The sequence below is a fragment of the Mus musculus genome, chromosome 14 (genome assembly GCF_000001635.26).
Source record: "Mus musculus strain C57BL/6J chromosome 14, GRCm38.p6 C57BL/6J".
NCBI lineage: Eukaryota > Metazoa > Chordata > Mammalia > Rodentia > Muridae > Mus > Mus musculus.
The window spans coordinates 79378277-79395667 of record NC_000080.6 but is presented as its reverse complement, the minus strand read 5'-3'; the positions used below and the strand labels follow the sequence as shown (position 1 = coordinate 79395667).

General features: G+C 39.7%; 1 protein-coding gene across 6 annotated transcripts in view; it reads left to right on the top strand.

Moving 5' to 3' along the window:
* Window positions 1-4879: 4879 nt before the first annotated feature.
* The window catches only part of Naa16 (N(alpha)-acetyltransferase 16, NatA auxiliary subunit), a 56282-nt gene continuing 43770 nt past the window's right edge, over window positions 4880-17391 (top strand). For 3 of the 6 annotated variants that reach the window (XR_001781144.2, XR_001781145.2, XR_003950899.1), the window contains exons 1-5: window positions 4880-5106; window positions 8562-8646; window positions 10910-11014; window positions 12275-12432; window positions 14039-14173. Coding sequence is in view for 2 of the 6 variants with exons in the window: in NM_025832.2 (NP_080108.1) it covers window positions 5053-5106; window positions 8562-8646; window positions 10910-11014; window positions 12275-12432; window positions 14039-14173 (537 nt within the window). In the remaining 4 variants the exon portion in view is untranslated. The remainder of the gene's footprint in view (window positions 5107-8561; window positions 8647-10909; window positions 11015-12274; window positions 12433-14038; window positions 14174-17391) is intronic. The other 3 variants (XM_030247958.1, NM_025832.2, XM_006519399.2) reach the window with 3 other exon arrangements.

The following is a 17391-nucleotide window of genomic DNA, read 5'->3' as shown; positions in this document are numbered from 1 at the left end:
GAATATGTAGAACAACTTTTTTTTTAAGATTTATTTATTAGATGTACCTACATTGTCACTGTCTTCAGACACTCCAAAAGAGGGCATCAGATCCCATTACAGATGTTTGTGAGCCACCATGTGGTTGCTGGGATTTGAACTCAGGACCTCTGGAAGAGCAGTCAGTGCTCTTAACCACTGAGCCATCTCTCCAGCCCTATGTAGAACATTTTTAAAATATAAATTAATCTTTATGTACTTTGTGCTATCTCTCAATATAAAAAGAATTCTGAAGCTAAGTTATATTTAGTTTTAAGTACGGTGCTTTATTTGCCAACATTTTAAACAAAGAAAACAATGTAGCATGTGCATGATAATTAATGCAGAAAGAGACTTTTTAAAAAAGATTTCTTTATTGTTATAAATAAGTACACTGTAGCTGTCTTCAGACACACCAGAAGAGGGTGTCAGATCTTATTATGGGTGGTTGTGAGCCATCATGTGGTTGCTGGGATTTGAACTCAGGACCTTTGGAAGAGCAGTCAGTGCTCTTACCCACTAAGCCATCTCGCCAGCCCCAGAAAGAGATCTTAACACAATGTAATTGAAAAGGCATATTTATTTAGTTGATATTTGAGATAGAGTCTCACGTAGCCCATGCTGTCCCTAAACTTGCTAGTATAGTCAAGAATGGCCTTGAACTTCTGTTCCTCCTGCATTTATCCACCAAAGATCTGGGTTTACAAACAAGCATCCCAACTCAGCTTGAAAGAGGATGTTTAAAGCTTAGCAAACCATTCTCTATCAACTATGTTGGGGCTGGAGGGATGGATCAGTACTTTTGAGCACTTGATGCTCTTACAGAAAATGGACTGCAGCCCTAGCACCTATATGATGCCTCACATCATCTATAACCCCAGTTCCAGGGAATCTGGTGCCCTCTTCTGTCTTCCATGGGCACTGCACATACTTTTTAAAAAATGTGTTAGGTTAGAGATGACTCAGAGGTTAAGAGCACTTCCAAAGGTCCTGAGTTCAATTTCTGGCAATCACATGGTGGCTCACAACCATCTGTAATAGGATCTGATACCCTCTTCTGGTATGTCTGAAGACAGCTGCAATGTACTCATATAAATAAAATAAATCTTTTTTTTTTTTAAATGTGTTACAAGGTGTGGTGGTACATGCCTTTTATCCCAGCACCTGGGAGGCAGAGGCAGGTGGATCTCAGTGAGTTTGAGGGCAGCCTAGTCTACAGAGTGAGTTCCAGGACAGCTAGGGCTATATGGAGAAACCCTGTCTCTAAAAACAAACAAACAAACAAAAACAAAAACAAAAATACCAAACCACTACCACCAATAACCACAACAAAACCCTCAAACAAACAAATAACCCAAAACTTCAAACAAAACAAAAAAGGAAATAATTTCTTCATAGTTGTCAAAGTTTCAGTTCCTGGACATCTTGCGTTGGGACCTTTGGCAAGGCAGAACACGGTGTTAAGTCTGTTTACCTTATAAGAACTGGGAAACAAAGTGGTGAGGGGAGGTGCCAGCATTCTAGTATCTCTCCTTCTAGAATATACCCCTCTGAGGGTGAGTCTATGTTGGGGAGGATGGATGCAGATAGGCAGGCACAGGGATGGAGCAGTAGCTGAGAGTTTACTTACATGTTGAGACAATAATTAGAGATGGAGTGGGAGCTAACTGGGAATGATGTGGTATTTTGAAACCTCAAAGCCTCTTCCCCTTACCCCCAGCGACAGTAACACACCTCCTCCAACAAGACCACATCTCCTAATCCTTCCCCAACAGTTCCATCAGCTGGGACCAAGCATTCCAATACGTGAGTTCACAGAAGTAGTTTCATTCAAACCACCACAGCCTTCAATCGCATGGTTATATGGGTTGTGGGAATAACAGCAAACTCCTAGATTTTACTGTGTCAGCTAGTTATATAAAAGAGGTATGTGGTTGTACTGTTATTTTACTTAATGCATGATTCTAAAGGAGGCACAGCCTGTCTAAAGTGCCAGGAAGGGATGTTTAGCTAGAAATCCCAGGTGCTTCCAATCAGAATTTGGCTTTCTTTCTGAGAAACACTGCATTTTGATTTGCATAGCACTTCTCTTTTAGCTTTGGCTTTGAAATGACTAAGCATTACATTCATATAACCCTGCTGTACAGCAGATCACAACGATGTTATAACTCCATTTCCTGTTGAAAGGTAGAAATAACTTTTGTTCCAGACAAAACAGGAAGGCAGTAATAAAATGACAGCTGCTGGCTCATTTAGGCTTTCTGTTTGTGCAGACATTATATCTGTTATACAGTCTAAGGTTTGGGCTTGGAATTGCCACAGCACAGATAGTGGAGGTTTTGTTTTGTTTTAAGATTTATTTATTTATTTTATGCATGTGAGTACACCACCATTGCTCTTTTCAGACACACCAGAAAGAGGGCACCAGACCCCAATACAGACATTTTTTTGTTTGTTTGTTTTTTTTTGAGACAGGGTTTCTCTGTATAGCTCTGGCTGTCCTGGAACTCACTTTGTAGACCAGGCTGGCCTCGAACTCAGAAATTCGCCTGCCTCTGCCTCCCAAGTGCTGGGATTAAAGGCATGTGTCACCACGCCCGGCTCATTACAGACATTTATGAGCCACCATGTGGTTGCTGGAATTTGAACTCAGGTCCCCTGGAAGAGGAGCCAGTGCTTTTAACCACTGAGCCATCTCTCCAGCCCTGTGGAGGTTTTTTATTTTGTTTTGTTTTGAATTCTTGCTCTCCTGTTTTACCCCACCATAGCCTAGACAACTAAGGTATGCGTATATATGTACATGTGTACAAGTGGGTGTACCTGTGTGTACATGTGTGTGGAGGTCAGAGAGCAACCTTAAGTGTAAATAAGTCAGGAGCTGTCCACCTTGGTTTTTGAGACAGGGTCTTTTACTAGGACAGAGCTCACCAGATAGCCTGGAGGATTTGTTCTCAACTTTCCAGACTGAAACTACAAGTGTGTGCCACCATGTATTTTTTTTTTCTTTTTAAAAAAGATTTATTTTATTTTTAATTGTAGTGTGTGTGGGGAGAGAGAGAGAGAGAGAGAGAGAGAGAGAGAGAGAGGAGAGAGGAGAGAGAGAGAGAATGCACAGAGGCTAGGAGTAATCATTAGGTCCTCTGGGTATAGAGGGGGTTGTCAAGTGCTGGGAACTCTGGAAGAGCTAGAATATTTGACTGAGTCTACTCTTCAGCACTGCTGGCTTCTTTTTCTTCTTTAAAAACAAACAAACAAACAAACAAACAAACAACCCAAACAAATGAACAAAAAAAAAACTCAAGAAACAAAAATGTTGTTTCAGGCCAAGCATCCGTGGCACATGCCTTTAATCCCAGCACTTGGGAGGCAGAGGCAGGCAGATCTCTAAAAGTTTGGGTCCAGCCTGGTCTACAGAGCAATTTTCAGGACAGCCAAGGCTAGACAGAGAAACCCTCTCTCAAGACAAAACAAAACAAAACAAAACAAAAGAAGATCAAACCCTCTCAAACATAGGGGACGGAGTGGGGGGCATAGGATGAAGTTCACCTGAAAGCAAACATTGCATCTGTCAATGTGGTGTCTTATGTAGAATTATTACCTATAGTTATCTCTGGCAAGTGATTGACACGGGCAACCCTATCTTGAGTCACCTTCCATGTTAGACAGTGGTGGCGCACGCCTTTGATCCCAGCTTTAGGGAGGCAGAGGTAGGCAGATTTCTGAGTTTGAGGTTAGCCTGGTCTACAGAGTGAGTTCCAGGACAGCGAAGGGTACACAGAGAAACCCTGTCTCTGAAAAACAAAACAAGCAAAAGGGTTCTGGAGAATGAACTTTATAGGATGTGCCATTTCCCGATTCCTGTAGCTTCTTCCGTCCCCTTAAAAAAAAAAAAAAAAAAAAGGCTCTCACTACATAGCCTAGCCTGGCTTTGAACTTGTAATCCTCTTGCCCTTGATTTTCCAGTACTATTACTACAGGCACGTGCAGAAATTAGGATTCAGAATTTATATGTTTATATACATATGTTTACACACACCTTTTAATACTACACCAACATCTGGTATGTGATCCTTCTTGTCACAGATGTCTATCTGTATGTTCTTGCGTGTTGTTAGTATGTTTCATTTTTTTGGAGAAGTCATCCCTGAAACATTCTAGGATTGTATCCTGTTTTTCCCATTATTGGGTAGTCTATGTGGTGAAAGAGGCAGTAGACTCGAGGATCAGTAGATCTGTAAAAATTCTGCAATTATTACTGAAAATGTTGGGTTCCCTCGCGGCTGAGACTTTTTTTTTTTTTTCTCCTTCCTATCCTTTGCCTAAAGGGGCTGTCTCGCCAGTTCCATCATTTCAAGGTCTGATCACTACTTTCATATGCAATGAAAAGATAAGGCTTCTTTTTTTGTTGTTGTTTTTTGTTTTTCGAAACAGGGTTTCTCTGTATAGCCCTGACTGTCCTGGAACTCACTCTGTAGACCAGGCTGGCCTCGAACTCAGAACTAGTGCTGGGATTAAAGGCGATTAAAGGCGTGCGCCACCACCGCCCGGTTTAAGGCTTCTTTTTAAGAGTCCTTTTAAAAACAGCAAGAAAAGGAAGGACAAATGGATTCTAAACCAAGAGTGTTCGTGGTATTAAGCAGGGTTTCCACTGCACAAAAGAATAAAAGTTAACTCGGAAAACAGTTTTACATCATCTAGGACAGAAGCCTAATAACCAGCGTGAGACGAACAGTCCAGAGATTAGGGCGAGTAAATGACTAGGCGCTTAAGACGTGACAGGAGCCACAGCCCTGCACCGACCCGGAGACCTCCCGGGTGAGAAGAGTCTAGTCTTTCTCTTGGCCGCGAGACTGCGCATGCGCACCCCGCGGGGGGGCGGGGCGAGCCCTGGTCGCCATCTTGGCGCGCGCGGGCTTCCCTCCCGGGCCGCCCACTGGAGTGCGCTGTGTTCCGCTTCCCGTGGCATCCCGCCGAGGTAACCCGCGGCCCGGGTCCTGGCTGGTCGCTCGAGCAGGCCTCCCCATCGCCGCCACGATGCCCTGCGTGCAGCTGCCCGCCAAGGAGAGCGCCCTCTTCAAGCGCGTGCTGGTGAGCGGTGGCCCGCCCGACCCCTGCGCGCTTTCTTTCCCACCGAGCCGGGCTCTCCTCCGGCCGCTTCTCCTTCCGTTCCCCCGCGGCGCTCCCTCCCTGACTCTGGAGCTCCCCACTGCGGGAGCTTTCCAGAAAGTTCCCCGGCCGAGTCGCCGGAACCCCGGCGCCGGGCTCAGCGGGTCCCTGCAGTCCTCCCCTCGGAGTAGTCCGAGCTGCTTCGGGTCCAGGCTGGGCCAAGCACCGCTGCTTGCGGGGTACGGGAACATGGAGCCCGCGATCCTCGGGAGCCCATGCCTCTGTGCGGGAGAGTTTGCATGTTTGTGCGGGCCCGGTTTTGGAAGTGATTTGCCAGAAACTTGCTTCTAACTCGTCCTCGTGATGAAAGCTGCGGAGAAGGGCTTTGTGCTTGAGACCCTTTACGTGGCTTTGAAGCCTGAATAAGAATAGTAATAATGATGATTAATAACAAGTTGCCTTGGTCATGTTAGACCCATGCCCAGCTAAACGAGGTTCGGTTTTACGTTTTTAAAGTTTACTTAAGACATGCTCACTCTGTAGCCCTGGCTGGCCTGGATCTCTCTATGCAGACAAAGCTAGCCTAGATTTTAGAGCTGCTTTTTTTTTTTTTGCCTCTCGAGTGCTGGGATTCAAGGCATTTGCCACTGTGCCCAGACAAGAAGTTTTCTCTGGGGAGTGTGCCAGCATATCTGCCACCTTGGCACCTTGACCAGGTTATATCCTTTCAGGGAGGAGAGAGGTGACACGCTTCTTCTCTGTATGTTGCGGGGCTCTTAAAGATTTAGAAAAGAAAATGAGTTAATAGCGGTATGTTCTAAGCTGCCCTTTTAATTTGAGAATGTGCTACTTGCTGGGCAAGCTTTTAGATTTCAGGGTGAATTTGTATTGAGAGCACGTGGCTGAATAGCGTTAGCTGTTGAGTAAGGAAACACTGATCTTAATACTTTGTTGCCATCACCTGACAAAATGTTACACTTAGTACTGGCTCAAGCCAACAGAAGCTTGACATGTAGCATTGAGAATGTTAACAATGATACAAGTGGACTAGGGGACTACTTTTTTTCTTTTTTTTTTTTCTTTTTTTTTCTTTTTCTTTCTTTCTTTTTTTTTTTTTTTTTTTGAGATGGCCATATATTTCAGGTTGGCCAAAAATAACCTTGAACTCATCTGCTTTTGCCTGGAGGGTGATGGGATTACAGTTCTGGATACCACATCTAGCCTTGGGATGATAATGTTTCAAATCTCAGTTTGGTACAGTTAGTAGAGAAGCGTGTGTGGCAAATAAATGTCAGAAGTGTTCACTCCTTTGGTAGCTGACAAAGATCAGGATTAGTTAAAGAACACTTGTACTCTTCCTCAGTAGTTTCTTCTGCTTATAGCCCACTGTCTTTGTTAATTATCAAGTGAACCTCAATAGTCAAAGCTGGACCTTTAAAAAATTTTTTTACTACATTTATTTATGTGCATGTGTGCACACCATGGCGTTTGTGCAGAGATTAGAGGACACCTTCCAGGAGTCAGTTGTCTCCTCCCATAGTCAAACTCAGGTAATCAGGCTTGGTGCAAGCATCTTTCCTAACTGACCCATTTCCTTGGCCCTATTTCCTATTTTATTTTGCTTACTTTGAGGAGTTTCAGAGTTTCACTCCAGCCCACAGTAGGTTGTATAATCTAGGCTAGCCTAGAACTCATGGCAGCCTTTTGCCTCATCTAACTTCCTAAGGACTGGCGTTGATTGATTGATTATAGGGAACGAGCCACCAGGTTTGGCCACATAGCTATTTAATTTATTCATATGGTTCAATATTTTTTCTGTTACTTTTATCTTCTAACCATTTGGTAATCTTCCCAGAGCCAATCAAGAAAATTCATTTTAAATATATTTTAATGAATGCTTTGAAATTATCACCTCCACATCCAAAATCTCCTGCAAGAATTAGCTGTGCCCTTGGCGCCGTGTTGCTGTGAATCTAGGAGGATGATTTTATTGGACAGCTCTTGATTACTTGTCTAGTGTAAAGAAGCCTAAACAAGAATTCATTCTCGGGCTGGAGAGATGGCCCAGTGGTTAAGAGCATTGACTACTCTTCCAGAGGTCCTGAGTTCAATTCCCATCAAGCACATGGTGGCTCACAACCATGTGTAATAGAACCCAATGCCCTCTTCTGGTGTGTGTCTGAAAACAGCTACAGTGAACTCATAAAAATAAAATAAATCTTTAAAAAAGCATTCATTCTCCTAGAATTCACAGGATGGTTCTGAAGATAGATAGTAAATAACTAGAATGTCAGAGACAACAGAGTGATAGCAGTGGGTAGCAGATGAAAGTGAGTAGTAGATAGGATTGGATAGGCAGAGGGTAGGAGGCTTGTATCTGTGTGCTAGTGTCTCGCTTTACTTTCCACATTAGTAAAGCGAGATGATAGCACCACTTTAAAGGAATTTTTATAAGAACTAAACATTATTAAAAAGACAAAAGAGAAGTGTTGTTGGCAAGATTGTCGAGAAAATGGAACCCTTGCACATGGTTTTTGGTAATGGAAGTCAGTACCACCAATATAGAAAACAGTGGTAGGCCAGTGAGATGGCTTAGCAGGTAAAGTGCTTGCACCAGAGTTCATTCCCTGAAGCCCGTGGAAAGGTAGAAAAAGAGGACCAACTCTGTAAATTGTTTTCTGATCTGTACACACACATACACACACACTTAAAAAACTGTATGGGGGGAGTTTCTAAAAACAAACAAAGTCAAACTAAAATGAGAATACCTATAGAATTACCATATGATCCTGCTATCCCACTGCTGGGGATATCCAAAGGAGTTGAGATCCGTATGTTGAAGAGCCATCTGTAGTGTTCATTATAGCATTGTTCAACATCATGCATGAAAGCCAATAAATGGGAACGATCCGAATACCTGTCAGCTGATCAATGGATAAAACAGTGCAGCACATACAATGGAATGGTAATCAGCTAGAAAGAATGAAAATATGTTTTCAGCAACTTGGAAGAAATTAGACATCATGTTAAGTGAAATAAGCCAGGCATAGACAGAGACTTCAGAGATTCGAGGGCTCATGTGTAACAAAGAAAAGTTGAACAGAAGTTACCAGAGGTGGATGAGAGTGAGTGGAGGAAGGCACTGGGGAAAGCCGGTCAGTGGTAACTAAGTCACAGTCATATGGCTTTAAAAGTCTTTATTCTGTGTCAGTGTTGGTTGATGATTATGCATTTATTGAGTTTATTCTTCATTTATGTCTCTATCTCTTACAATAGTGGAGATGCTACATGTCAAGGCATATATAACCGCACTTAATGCTGAAATTAATATAGACAGAAGAGCATGTCATCACATTTTAAACTTTGGATCTTGAATTGATAAGATATAATAAAACTTGGTTCATTATTTTATAAAATAACCTGCTGTTTCCTTTTAGAAATGTTATGAACAGAAGCAGTACAAAAATGGCCTCAAGTTTTGCAAGATGATTCTTTCTAACCCGAAGTTTGCTGAACATGGAGGTACTGTCCCATCTGTTGCACTGTGCTTTGGGGGAACACAATTCTAAAGCCAGGCAGGACTTCTGAAAGTGCAGGAGGACTCACATTCTCGGCATGAATGTTTAGCATTTCTTGGTTATGTTTCGAGTGAATCTTAGGTTGAGCTAGTTTCATGCTCTAGTATGTGCAGTGCCTTGACTTTTAATGAGGAAGTCGGTGAGAGACAATTGGATGAGGTAGTGTGCATGTTAACATCCCTCTCAGAAGTGCTTCAGATACCCGATGAGCTCAGACTTTGGAATAATTGTTTAGATTACCAGTTATACACACCAATTCAAAAAATCTTGAAACTCTAGTTTCAACTCTTAGATCCTTTAGAATTTGGGACTTCTGCACGGGGATGCTCAGTTTATAGGTTAGATTTCTTTCATCTGTCCCTCTGACTAGACTCTAATTTCCTACTTCAGTTTCTTGTATATAAAAGTAGGATCTTGTTTGCAGTATAGAATAGTGCGAAGATAAAAACACACATTTTATTCTTTGTTGTTTTTATTATTTCTATGTTTGTTTATCATGTGTGAGTATATGTACTGGTTGCATGCATTCCACAGTACATGTGAGGAGGTCCAAGAACAATTGGTTTTCTTCTACCATGTGGGTCCCATGGGTTGAACTCCGGTTTTCAGGCTTGGTGTCAAGTGATTACTCACTAAGCCACATAGCTGGCTCCTTCTATTTGCCTCGTCTGTATATAAATACGTTACCATCCATTCATAACTAGGTTGTTAAGATTTTTTAAAATTGTTCCTAATAAAGTCTACATTTATTTTTTTTCATCATATTTACTAGTTGGGATTGTTCGTTGAGAAGATCAGATTGGTCTTGGAAAATTATGGTCCATAACATAACATAGCTAACTAAGTTCTCTTAGAACACTAGACTTGGACAACTTTTAAGACCATTTAATTAGGAAAATAGGCTGATACTGTTCACCTTTATAAAACTATGAGATAATCTTTTGAAGGAAATGCAAGTTTTCATTTTATGAAGTTTTAGAAAATGGAACTTTACATGGGTTCTGGATATGTGAATTCAAGTCTTTGCAATTGCTCAGCCTACTAAGTATTGCCCCACCCCACTGAGACAAATTCTAACCAATCACTATCTAAAGTTTTTATTATTTTATTTTATTTTATTTTATTTTTTTAAAGACAGGATTTCTTTGTAAAATGGGACAGTGTTCTGAAAACTATACAGTTTCCAGAGATCAGTTTGAAAATCACTACTGCTATCTAAGTCCTTGTGGATTTTTCAGAGAAATACTTTATTATAAATCATCTTCATCTTTCATTAACTTCCTAACATTTTCTTGGGTTGCTCATCAGTAGTACAATGTTATGCTCTCCAAATGCAAACTAGTGTTAATTAGCTTACATAGAATTATTAAAATACGTTTGTTGACAACAGAGAATCTGTTCAATTTTGAAAATGGTGATAATGATTACAACATATATTTTTTAATTAAGTAGCTAGAGTCACTCTTTCTGTGAGGTACAAATTAGATTATGAGCCATGATGCATGGTGGTGTATTTCTTTAATCAAGGTGAGCCTCATCTGCAGAGTGAGTTCAAAGATAGCCAGGGCTACACAAAGAAACTCTGTCTTAAATAAACAAATAAACAAAAATTAGATTATGATTGGTTAGAATTGGTCTCAGTGGGGTGGGGCAATTCTTGGTGGGCAGTGTGCTTCTGAGCAATTGAGGAATAACGTCTGAGGTTGTCCTCTGATTTCCACATATGTGCCTGATGTATTCACCTGCACTCACACACATAAATATATACAGACACACAAAGAAAGGAACTGGCCTTGAGAAAGTATAGAATTACTGTAAATTTAATTCAAAAGGACTGGGATGCCTGCTTTGTTAAATTTTTCAGAGGATAATATAAATCCCTCCATATAGAGTCTTCGAAAGGGTAGAACTCTATTCCAGTCTAAGGCATTTTAGAATAGGACTTAGGTTAAAGAAAATGTGTTTATTATTGAATATGATGATAATGATTGCAATGTATATATTTAGGTAGTCAATCTTTTTGTGGGGTATAAATTAGGTTATGATTGGTTAAAATTGGTTTCAGTGGGGTGGGAGACACTTCAAGACAATATTTGTACCTTTGTGATGAAGATAAAAGATAAAAGCCCTGGGGTAAGAATAGTTAGTACTTAGGATCTCAGGCACAAACAAAGTCCTAGGAGAGTAACTCGAATCTTTGATTTCAGAGACTTTGGCTATGAAAGGATTAATACTGAACTGTTTAGGAAAAAGAGAAGAAGCATATGAATTTGTTCGTAAAGGACTTCGCAGTGACGTCAGGAGTCATGTCTGTATCCTTTTGCCATAGTTTCGTGGTTTTGTCTTTTCTAATTCAAATTTTACAACTTATCTGTGAAACAGTGAAATCTTAGGAATTTTAATGAAGTCTATGTATCTCAGTATCAGTAATTAGCAATATTTTGTTCCTTAATCCTTTTTGGAGTACTTTAAAGAAAATATTCATAGAGAAACAGAGATCAGCTCTTTCCTTAAACATCCATGAACTGATATTTTCCTACTTCAGAAAATGAATTTTAGTTTCTTAATCTATATAAATATTTGTGTTTCTTGAATTTTCTTTTAGAAGTTTTACAGGAAATTTTCAATTTAGAAGAAACCTTTTAAAAACAAGTTTAGCTGGATCTGTAGCTCAGTAGCCCAGTGTGTGCAGGGCGTCCTGGGTATAACCCCTGGCACTGCAGAACTAGCAAATGGAAACCAGGTTTTATTTTGTGTCAGGAAAAACTGCTTCTTTAGCTTGAATTCTATTAACAGAGACATAACACTTACTTTACTGAATCTTTACAGTTCTTTTCTTTTGCTAGTATTTCAACATGTAAACCAATTTTAAAAACCTTTAAAGAAGGATTGTTGAAATTTTTTCATTTCCCATGTTTGTGTTTGGTCTTATAACATGTACCCTTGTATATTTGGCATTTAATTCGTTTAGCAGATGGTTAGTGTTTGCCATGTGTAGTCTCCATATTTTCACATATTTAACTTAGGGGTCTCTCAGAATACTAAATGATTATTTTCTTATCTCAGACTTTACCCTATAGTGTAGAGAAAGGCCATGTAAGTATGGTAGTTTTGGGGGTTTGGCATAAGATAAGCTAAGAGAATAAATCTTAATTTTATGTCTTTTAATATCACTAGTGAATTAAACGAATTGGATAACTAAACTTATTTTAGAAAATAATGACAATCTTTATATAAGTGAATTTTGAGATTGTTTGGTTACAAAAGCAAGGGAATTGAATGTAGAAAAATGTTACAAAATTTGTCAAGAATTTTCTAAAAGTTTCTACAAATATTATGGAAATTTCCAAGCATGTACAAAATGGGAGAAATTGAAATTTGAATCATTTCGATCCCATCACCCAGCTGACTAGTCAAGGGTTGGCTGTTTTTATACTTGCCTATTTCTAATTGCCCTTTCCCTCTGATCCCAGATCATTGTGAAACAAACTCCAGATGAAATAAATACTTTTGAGGCTATTGCATAGTATATCGTAGTGTCTGTGGATGTCTTTATTTCCTTAACTTGATAGGTTGGCATGTATACGGCCTCCTGCAACGTTCTGATAAGAAGTATGATGAAGCTATTAAATGCTACCGAAATGCCCTCAAATTAGATAAAGATAATTTGCAAATCTTGAGGGATCTCTCTCTATTGCAGATTCAGATGAGAGACCTTGAAGGTTATCGAGTAAGTAGTCTTAAATGTACTTTTTAAATACACGGTATTGGGGCTGGAGAGATGGCTCAGCGGTTAAGAGCACTGACTGCTCTTCCAAAGGTCCTGAGTTCAATTCCCAAAATCCACATGGTGGCTCACGACCATCTGCAATGTGATCTGGTGTGTCTGAATACACCTACAGAGTACTCCTATACATAAAATAAATAAATCTTTAAAAATAAATAAATAAATAAATACAGGGTATTTATTTAAGTAATGGGATTGAAGGTGTGTGCCACAACACTTGGTGTAAAGATTAAATTTTTAATAGCACATGAATTCAGAATGAAGTAAGCCTAAAGCAAGATGTTATACCCACTTGGACTGTCCTATGATAATAGTTGCAAAGTTTCATACTTGAGCATTAAATAAGGGTAAATTGAGATGGCTCAATGAGTGAAGATGCTTGCCTGGCATCCCTGGGACTTAAACTGTGGAAGGAGAAAACAGATTTCTGAAAGTTGTCTTCAGGCTTCCGCGTGTGTACTGTGGCACATATACATTCACTCATGCATGCACACACACACAATTTTTAAAAAAATGATTGTCTTTGGTGTAAAAATATTATTCTAATATCATTTGTTTTAACATTTTTGCTAAACTGAAAATGGATTTGACATTCAGCTGTTACTGAAATCTGAAGACTGCTTAGCTTTTTTATATTAAGTTAGTAAGCGTAAAATAATACGGAAAGGATTGCCATGAAGATCCATTTTTCTCTTTAGTTATGTGCATGGTATTGCGTCTGTCTGTCCATAGGTGTTTAGGTACCTATGGAGGCTACAAGAGGGCATTGGATTCCATGGAACTAACATTGTAGGCAGTTGTGAGTTTCCCAGTGTGGATCCTGGAAACTGAACTTGTGCCTACTTTAGTCTTGTATTTGCCAGAGAAAATTTAATGAAGGAGGGGGTGACCGAGAAGCAGGCGTGAAAGTAAGATAAAGTGCTGTTAACTTGATGTTCTGTGAAAAGGAGCCAGACATGGATGGCCAAGAGTACCTGAAAAGGATGGCCTCCTTTGGCACCACTTACTACCATGGACCAGTCAGCGAAGTGAGATATAGACATTTTCTAGACTCAGTCTGCTGCAAACACTGAGAAAGAGCTGACTTACTCTTGGGAGGTAGGGTCTCTGTGGAGAAGTTGCGTTTTCTGCTCGCCTTGGTTTTTCTAGGGTATCCATGGGAGAATTTCTGATATTTTGTCTATAATATTATAGAAATTCAGCTGCTTCCTATTGGCAGTGGGCATTTCCACTGGTAGAGCCTCATACTGTTTCCTCCGTTTCCATCCTGTATACGAGGCCACTTACAACAATGTAAACGAGCAAATTTCATATAATATTTTTTGAAAATCTGATATAATCAAAAGCTATCCTAATTTTATAACAGCCTTACAGCAAGGACTATAAGGCACAGAGACTTAATTTAGATTAGAAATGTGAAACACATTTTTATCGTATTTTAGAACTGATACTTATTGATGTGTTATTAAAGAGTATTAAAATTCAGATGAAGTATAAACATATTAGATAAATAAAGAACTTAAAAAGAGAAAAAAAAATTCTTTTTTAGGAGACGAGATACCAACTTCTTCAGTTGCGCCCAACACAGCGTGCTTCCTGGATTGGATATGCCATCGCTTATCATTTGCTGAAAGATTATGATACAGCGCTAAAGCTATTAGAAGAATTTAGACAAACGCAGCAAGTAAGAACTTTAACATTTTTTCCTAATATTGCAGACTAAAATAGTTTTACCTTTTGAGTTTTACCTTTAAAATTTTCTTAGGAAACTGAAAAAAATTGAAAAATATTTCAAAATAGGAAAGTTTAAAGTGTAGAATTCCCAGTATAAAATAAACTAATTCTTAAGTTTTATGAGCAGTAATCTCAATACTCTGATAGATACAGAAATAAATATGATGACTGTAGTGGAGCTTGGGAAGAGGGCTTGTCTCGTAGGTTGTGTTATGGGCACATAGCTCTAACTAGAAAAAAATAGTAAAATATAAAGAATTTGGAAGCTAGAGGATTATTTCTGTGATATATATTACTTTAGTTGTGGATATGGAAATGGTATGTGTGTTTTTGTTTTATGTTAATGTATTTGGAATATCTAGAATACTTAACCTGTTTTATAAAAATACAAAGCATGTTAACTCATTTACATATGTTAACATTTTCTATAATTGTTAAAGGTTTTACTTAAAAAATAAAATATGTAGAAGTAGCTTAAGTTTTTTCTGCACCTTTCCAGATGTAAGCACTAATCTGAAATTAGTACAGAGATAACTTTTCATATGTATGCCGTGCATAAATCTACCAAAGATACCGACTTGTGTCTATGTTTTTAGAATTTACATGGTAGTTTTTGTTTTTAAGTCAGGGTTTCATAGTGTAGTCCTGGCTGGCCCTGAACTCAAGATCCTCCAAGCTTACCTTTCTTGGTATTGGGGTTATAGGCATGTATCACTGTTTCTAGCCTGATAGTTTCTATTTTATTCGTGTGTATAAATGTGTGTTGTGAGGGGGTGGCTCTATGTGTGTGTAGTCAGAAGAAAACCCCCAGAGGTCAGTTCTTGCCTTCCACCTTGGCCTTTTTGTGTGTGTGTGTGTGCGGTGTTTTGCATTCTAGGTGGCTTGCTGAACAGTTCTGATTGTGCCACATATCTCCTTGTAATTGTGTTGGGATTGCAGCTGATGCAATTCTACCACTTTAGGCTTTTAACGTGGGTTCCAGTGATAGACCAGGCTGGCCTCGAACTCAGAAATCTGCCTGCCTCTGCCTCCCGAGTGCTGGGATTAAAGGCGTGCGCCACCATGCCCAGCTGATCCATTTTTTAAATACTGTGTCTTGTTCTGTTGTATAAATGAAGAGTTTGTCTACTTTGTCTCTATTGAAAACAGTGCTATTATAAATAACCTTGTTTGCTGCTGATTTGACTACATTTGTGTTTGTCTTCAGTGTAAATCTAAAACTGGAATTACAAAAGTGTGACAGTTCTGTGATTAAGTATGGGCTAGATCTGGTGTCCCCACTGTGAAGTAGCTATGAACATTCACCAGCACTGTTAGATGAATTTCGTTTCTCTGTATTATGCTGACACCTTGTGCCAGTTATTTATTGATTTGTATATTTGCGAATAAAAGGCTTTACTAACCTCTCTTGATTTTCTTTTCTTTTAAAACATTTTTTTTTGTATTTGTGCAGCATATGGAGTTAGGTTAGAAGGTAACTTGGAGAAGTTGGTTCTCCCCGTCTACCATAGAGTTCCCGGGAACTGAGTTTAGGTTGTAAAGCACTCCCTGCCTGCTTAGCCATCTCCCTGGCCCAGTTGTGTCTTACTGATTATTAATGTAGCATAGGGATACTAGCTGTCTTTTTTTCCTTTCCTGTTGCTCTGATAAAACATCCTAAACAAAGTAACTTAGGGGAGAAAGGGTTTTATTTTAAGCTCATAATTCCAGGTTGCAGTCATATCAGGGAAGTCAAGGCAGCAAGATCTTGAATATCCAGTGGCATCCATAGTCAAGAGCCAAGAGAATGAATGCAGGCATTGATGTCGTTGGCTTGTTTTCTTCTCTCAGACAGTGCAGGTCCCCAAGCCCAGGGAAAGGAGTCATCTCTCTCACCTCAGTTGAGATGAGCTCCCACAGAAAGGCCCGCAGGGTAATGCGATAGACAGTCCTTCATTGAGACTCTCTTCCCAGATGATCCTAGAATGTGTCAAGTTGACCGACCATCTCAGGGTATGGAGGCATATGCTTTTAATTCCAGCAAGGCAGAAGCAAGCAGATCTCTGTGAGTTCCAGACTAGCTTGGCCTACATAGTGAGACCCTGTCTCAAAACAAAACAAAATGACCACCAACAGAAGACACCCACATGCACACACCAACCCTGGGCAAAGGGATATTGGTCTATAGAGGCTTTGTTGGTTTGGTTTGTTTTTGATGTGTATGCCTACTTTATGGTATCATGGTAATACTGGCTTCCGTATGAGTTTTGAAGTGTTTCCTCCTGTTCTGTTTTGAAACACTGAAGGATTGGCACCAATTCTGTAAACATTTGGTAGACTGCGCTTGTGCTGCCATCTAGTCCTGGTCTTTGTGGGATGTTTATTATGTTCTATTGCTATTCAGATTTTTTTATATCTTCAGTCAGTTTTTTTTTTAAGATTTATTTTATGTATATGAGCACACTGTAGCTGTCTTTAGACACACCAGAAGAGGACATCAGATCTCATTACAGATGGTTGTGAGCCACCATGTGGTTGCTGGGAATTGAACTCAAGACTTTGGGAAGAGCAGTCAGTGCTCTTAACCACTGAGCCATCTCTCCAGCCCCTTCAGTCAGTTTTTATAAAAGCTTTTATTTAGTTCATTTTATATTAGTTTTCTTCTCATGTAATTTTCTCTGTTATTCTCTTAATCTTCTTTGCTTTGTTTTTCTTTTTCTCTTTTTTTTTGTTTCTTCATCATCATCATCTCAGGCCTGTGGTGATGTTTCTTTAATTTCTGATTTTAATACTATCTGTTTTTCCCTTTAGTCATTCCAGGTTAAGTTAGTGATTTTGTTGATCTGATCCAAAACCAGCTTACAATTTTTTCCTTTTTCTGTATGGATGTGTTGGAGCATGCCTACGGTTTTATACTACCGCCTCAGTTCTTCCTGTCCCCATGTGTAGTAGAAAGGCCAGGAAGAGAGTAACCTCCTTGGCTCTCCTTAGACCTTACCATGTAATTTAGAAATAGGTGTCCAAGGAGGCTTTCCCTCCCTCCTTCCTGCCTCGGAGGCTGCCGTAAACTCTGGACTCCCTTGCATCTGCTTCTTTTGAGCATTGCGTTACAGTTGTGTGTGCTGACATTACTCCACTCTGCCCTGCTTCACAGTCTTGTCTGTCTGTCCTGTCCTCTCTGTCTCTGTG